Genomic DNA, 6,362 nt, shown 5'->3' with positions numbered 1-6,362 from the left:
AGGAACATTCTCTTGTCTTCCATTCTGCGCAACTCTAGCCTCAGATCCCAGCAGAGGGACTGGAGCATAATAGGTGCTCAGTTAACTCCAGTGACAGGAATGAATGGAAGTTTGCCGCCCAGTACAATGCCAGGCAAAAGTCACCGGCGGTTCAGAGATCCCTGCTGCCCAGAAGGCTGGGACCCAGTGTCTGTCTTCTGGATGTCTCACTCTCCAGGCCCTTCGTTTCCCAGACAGTCTGTCCCCTCTCCCAGACCCCATCCCACCCGAATTCCCGCGGGGAGTAGGGGCGCCGGCTTTGGCCTTCCCACTCTCCTCTCGCCAGGATCTGGGGGCTGTAGTCACTGCGTCCCCTGACCCCCCGCAGCCCCGGGGTGTTGGCTGTCAGGCGGGCGCCCGCCCTGGGCATGCTCAGAGCGCGCAGGTCCAGGCGGCGGCTGCAGTGGGGGAGGAGGAAGAAGAGGGAGCGGTTGCCGCCGCCGCCGTGCGCTCGCGGGCCCGAGCGGAGCTGCGCAGTCTTCTCCCAGCCGGCGCGCGGCCGTGCCCACAAGTTGCCGGCAGCCGAGCGCGCCGCCGCCTCTTCCTCGCAGCCCCCTGCGCCTACCCGGCGGAGGTGGCCGGCTCTAGGACGCACATCCCGCGGACACCCACCCCAGATGTAAAGCGGGACAGCAGCCCCTCTACCCCAGGCGCTATCTACTGAGTCTCGCCAGCGTCTCCTGTGCCCAACCCCGCGGCTGGAAGATGTGGCAGCCGGCCACGGAGCGCCTGCAGGTAAGGGGCACCCCGGCGGCCGGGGGCCAGCCTGGAGGAGGAGGTGGCCCGGCCGGAGGAGCCGAGGTAGCGCCTCTGCCCACTTGCAGGGATTTGCCCAAAACCATCGTGTAAGACGCACAGATCAGAACATGATGCTGTCCGCTGAACCCAGCACCGGTCGCCCGGCAGGGTCTAGGGGGTGGTAAAATTGAGCAACGCATCGCTTCGGGCGTCACAACTTTTGTCTTGGGGGTGCTGGTGTGCGTGTTGGAATATATAAGAATGGACTTTCTGACCAGCAATTTTAGATTGCATTCCACTGACACAATTTTACTGGTCTGGGGTGAGGGATTTGTGCATCCAGATTTTTTCTTTCTTTCTGTTTGTCTCCAGGAAAGACAGAACAGATGACTTGTGAAAGCATCCATTTGCCAATATAATTTGGAAATATCAAGCTTTGTTTGGCTTGGTCATGGTATGCTACTTATTTTTTCCCTATTCGTTGGTGCTTTCCCTTCGTCTGCTCTGACCCTAAGCTCCTCCAGATATTTGAAAATCAAAAGTTAAGTTCAGACAGGAATCCTTACATGCGGGTCATCCCCTCGAAAGTTTTCTTCGTTGTCTACTGAAATCCATTTCTTTTGGATTCTGAAGCTATGGAGTTGGGAAGGGGGTCAAAATGAGAAAGCTGCGTTTTCAGAGGGGATACTTGGGACCCTTGGGATTGCCCTGACTTGAGGTTTGATGACTGCCTTTTGCCTGCATGTTTTCTCAAGACAGAGGGCAGGTACTCTGCCAGATGAAATCCACTAAGTCCTGCAGTTAGACATTTGGCAGGCTCAGAGCCACAGTGTTCTGTAGTAAACTTCGAAGAAGTGTTTAAGTGGGAAAATACAGCACCGTTGGAGGCAGAGGGCGTCTGAAGAGGGGCCCTGCCTGACTTGGGAGGTTTCTCATTGAAAATTCAAAGCTCCAGACTGTCTGTCAGATGCTGGGAGAGGCTAACCTGTGAGTTCTCAGACTCAGGATTAACCTGAATAGGGCAGAAGCAAATGCCCTATGGCCCCTGTCCACGCCTCTGTAGGCCTGCAATTTGTGTGTGTGTGTGGGGGGGTACGGGGGGGGGGGGGGTTCACATGAACAGAATGTGAGCCACCAGGCCAATCCTCCAGGGTCTCAAACAGACTAAACAAGAAAAGGGACCATTAGCCTAGAGATGGGTTGCTGGGTGACCAGTCTCTAACCCCTTCCTTGTATTATTAAGAGAATATCAACATCGGGCTCTGAATCATGGGCCAGAGGTGATGGAAATGTATTTCAGCAGTGGCACCAGTTGCCAGTTGTGCATTTGAATTCCTCTTTCAGTTTGGAGCGTGGATTCTGTTCTGAAGGAGGGGGTGACAGAGGGGTAGGGGGATCCCCAGCAAGTCAGGAGGGTCGCTCTTGGAAGTCCTTAGGGCTGAGGCCAGAGTTCCTTAAGGTGGTTCTTACGCCTTGGCAGTTGGTGGATTTCGTATCTTGACGTTGTTTCTACCAGCCCGCTCCTCTAGGGACTCCTGTGTGCTCCAGCGCCCGTGACCCTTGGCAGGAGAAAGCTCTGGCCTGTGTTCCGCATGGCGATCGTTCCCTGCTAGAAATGTCCTCCTGGCTCTTCTGTGAAACGTACACGTGTGCATTTGGCAAGAGTGTGGTTTATTACAGTTTGTGTTTGCAATGCACTTATTTCATTTCAAAGTGTCATGTTGAAAGAGCCTGGGTTTTGGCTTTTGGAACCTCAGGTAAACATGGCTTATCACTGACGAAGATCAAGTCATTGTTGGAAGGTACTTATCAACATGGGGCTCAGCCTCATGCTCCCCAAATTTAAATTAGCAAACAGGCCCAATGCTCTTTTAAAAGTACGTCTCAAGCCCCGTGATTGTCAAAGTGAGCCAAACGGAGAAAAAACTTCGTACGCATGGCTTCTTCCCAAAGGGCAGCTCCACACTTCTTTAAAACACACATTTTGTATGTTTTTACTTTTTGCTGTGGGGGAGGGAGTTGTTGAGTGTGAGGTGGTGAGTGAGCTGCTTGTAATAATATTTTATTTACATTCCTTGTGGTTATCTTTGTCACGGTCTCTGCCGTCTGGGATTTTTTTTCCGTCCCCTTTTTGCCCTCAAGGCACCACCATATAGGAACGCTGGTTTCCGATTCCTCAGTGCATAGGAGGCATTAGCTTGCCCAGATTCTGTGGCCATGGAGATGGGGATAGAAAACATGTTTGGTGGGGACATAAAGGAGCCCCACCCTCCTCACACAAATCTATTTGACCTTCTCGTACAATCTCATTCATTTTTCTTCCTCATCAATTTTTAATGCAAACGTTCTCATTTAGATGAGCCGGAGTGAAGAAAATGCTCTAAGGACGCTTTCCCAGTGTTTCCTATTAGAGCTAAGGAGTCAATTTATTGTACAAATACCTAGAAACAAAAGAGGTGCGGGAAGAAAAGAATGACATCTTTTCTTAGCCGATTTCATTAGTTCCTATTAGATGATGCCATTCAAAGGGTCTGCGGCCCAGGGAGTGTGGCAGAACTTTTCTGAGGCCAAACAGTCACCCTCTGACTAATTTGAATTGAGCAGATGGCATCTTTGATCTGGTTGGATTATCGTTAATCGATGCCCACTTCTTTGCCAAACAAAACGATGCTAATATGTTGCGATTTGAGGTTTCGCTGTTTGACCCAAATCCAGTACAGGCGAAGAGACCTGTTGCCCCAAGCGGGCCCGAGCTGGGTAATTTCTCATTCAGACACACAAACCGCAGCAAGTTCATCTGCTCCCTTGAATGTTAAAACTCCTGTTGCATCCCACTCGAGCCCTCGCTGGGAGCTTCTGCCGTGAAAAATATAATAGGAGCAAAAGGGATGTGAGAGGGTTTAAGTCACCACCCCAACTTTTAAAAATGAATACGTCTGAATTCTTCCCTTTTACCGTCTCCTTTGAGCAGCAGACTTCTTTTTCTTGGAGGGACCCAGGAAAGTCATCCATTTTTAAAGAGGCAGATTTGAAACAGGGTCTACTCAGAGAAGTAAAGGGGGCTCTTCAGTGGAAAAAGGCTAAGTATGTTTTTTTTTTTTTTTTTAAATAGAGATGAGATTACTTCTGGCCTTGGTATTTAAAATTTGCATGAATTTCCTGATTGTCTTAATTAATGGGCTAGGTGGATCCATTAGAAGCGACAGCCTCATCCATGCAAGAGTGTGGACTCACGTAGACGTAAGGAACATGTATTTGTCTGAGCCTGTCTTCAGTGAGCTACGAGATACGTTTGTTCTGGAAGTCAGGAAAGCAGGAGAGCTGGAGAAAGATGGAGACTGAGTTCGAAACAAAGGAGCCCAACATATCCTTGCCCGTGGCATGGATATTACATGGATGGAGTAAAGTGGGATAGTAAGAATGTGTGGGAGACAAGTTCTAGCAAATTCTAATTATGGAGTCTATGTGTAACCATCTTATCATGAGGCGTTCGGTAAAGGTTCCAATTTAATCATTTGCTTATCTTCCCTGAGATTAAAATTTCTCAACGGCAGATCCCCAAAATACAGAGCTTTTACCTGTAATAAATAGATTTTGGCTTTTCAGACTGGGCCATTTTCTTTCCGCCACCACTTTCTTTTTAACTCTCATTTTGGTCAGTGGCTATATGTTAGCACTTCCAAAAGACGGGATGAAAAGAGGAAGGGTAGGGAGAAAAATCAGAGCCTGAAGAACATTTATTTTGGTTTTTTTTTGTTAAGCTTTTGGCTGATAAAAAAGTTTTTAACCAAATAATATTTGGAGGTTTAGGAGGACAGAGTTCTTCTTCCTCCAGGATTATCCTGCCCTTTCTCTGCCTTGTCACTACTGGTAGATCTTGGCATGGCTTAGAGTGTGGATTGTTCTAGATTTATTTCTCTATTATTATGCCACTTCCACTTTCCCCCTGAGAAGTGAGACAGAAGAACCCTCTAAAACATCAGCTGGAGACTGTTAGACCTGGCAGAGAGAAAACCTGGGCAAATATGACCATTCCTAGGCAGACCAGCTTGGCAAAGGGAACACGGAACGAAGAAGACAATGACCATAGCCTGCCTATGAAGCAGGCTCAGTGCACGTGGCAGGTACTGTGCTAAGGAGTTTCATTTGAATTATCCAGCTCATTTACCTCCCAGGACCACCACCTTTATGTCCATTTAGAGATCAGCTGAAGGCTAGAGAGTTCACCTGGTTTGCCTACGGTTGGATAGCTTGAAATGAATGGAGCTGGAATGTGAGCTGGAATTTAGGCTTACGTCTTAACCGCTTCTCTCTAGCGTGGAAGGATAAGAAAAAGCCGGATGCTATACCCATATTGATACTCTTGTGATTAATACATAGAATTAGAACAGTGGAGCTCATTGGCTCAGAAAGGCTGCTTTCGTGTTTCTTACTGAAGCAGTGTGCTTGCCTATGTTGGCCAAATGCTACCTACCTTCTTTTTGGTGGCCCAAATCTCTGGGGGAAGTAAGCTGCTGTGTTGTACTTAAGCTGAAATTCCCAAGTGCCATTTAAGACTCTCCTCATTTATTCAAACTCGAGGCCTTGAAAGCTGGTAATCAAGTCTGATAACGGCTGCAGGCATTCCATGTTTAGACCAAAATTGGGGAGGGGGAGGGGAAGGGAGGAGGTTGGAGAGTTCAGGAGCAATTGCTTAGAAATAAGCAATAACTACTGATGCAGAGGCACAGGTTTCTCACTAAATCTATTCTAGATTTTGCTATTTATTTCATCCTTCATAGTTGAGTGAGCACGTAGCTTTGGACCGTATGGTTCCTAAAGAAAACTTGGAGTTATTATTAATTTGAGGTCTCGCAGAAGCAAAATGCTATCGTAGGTTGTTGGGTCTTTCTCTGAGTTTGTCAGCAAAATTTCTACCAAGTGAAATTGCAAAATTCTAGCCTTTGAAAAAAACCTCTCTGCCTTTGGTTACCCATTGCCTAACGGGGCTGTTTCATGTTGACTGCACTAGGTTATCTTGGGGTGTTAGGCAACTTTTGCATTTTGTTTGATGTTCCAGGTTCGTCTGTCCTCTCCTCCCCCTTCCCTCTGTATTGACTCCATTCTACCATGTAAATTAGTCCTATAAACTGGACCCTGGAAGAGTACGCCCTGGACAGCACAGAGGCTACTGGAGATCAGGCTTCCTTCCACAGGGCTATTTTCCTCCTCAGGAACTCGTTAGTGGTCAGCAAATAAAACTAGTCCAGAAACCCTCAATGACTACAGTGTGCTTTGCTCAGCCCCCTTGGGCACAAATCTAAACGGAAGCTTTGTTTAAGTAGAGCAAGAAGAAATTGTTGAGATGTTTGTCCATGGACCTCCTTAGAGATCTAGTGGAATTAGTTGCTATCATTTTATGTTAACTTAAAAAAAAGTTTTGATCTCAATTTAGCTGCTAACTGGTGGCAAAGCGTATTCACCGGTCCAAGCCCGCAGGCCAAGAAATGGAAAGGGCAGTATCAGGGATCAGGCACAGACTTGCTTTGTGCCGTGGGCATAGTTCAATGCTGACAAAGTCTCAGCGAGCTCTGTCACTTCATGTT

The 6,362-nt window shown here is 47.9% G+C and overlaps 1 protein-coding gene across 2 annotated transcripts in view; it reads left to right on the top strand.

The window, feature by feature from the left end:
• The first annotated feature begins 430 nt into the window (after window positions 1–430).
• Window positions 431–6,362, top strand: part of PID1 (phosphotyrosine interaction domain containing 1) — a 215,280-nt gene continuing 209,348 nt past the window's right edge. The window contains exon 1 of one of the 2 annotated variants that reach the window (XM_019737408.3): window positions 431–774. Coding sequence is in view for 1 of the 2 variants with exons in the window: in XM_019737407.3 (XP_019592966.2) it covers window positions 745–774 (30 nt within the window). In the remaining variant the exon portion in view is untranslated. The remainder of the gene's footprint in view (window positions 775–6,362) is intronic. The other variant, XM_019737407.3, reaches the window with a different exon arrangement.

Source organism: Rhinolophus sinicus, chromosome 17, assembly GCF_057876585.1.
Source record: "Rhinolophus sinicus isolate RSI-liver-muscle chromosome 17, RSI-T2T, whole genome shotgun sequence".
In the NCBI taxonomy this organism is placed as follows: domain Eukaryota; kingdom Metazoa; phylum Chordata; class Mammalia; order Chiroptera; family Rhinolophidae; genus Rhinolophus; species Rhinolophus sinicus.
This window is presented reverse-complemented; position numbering and strand designations above follow the sequence as displayed.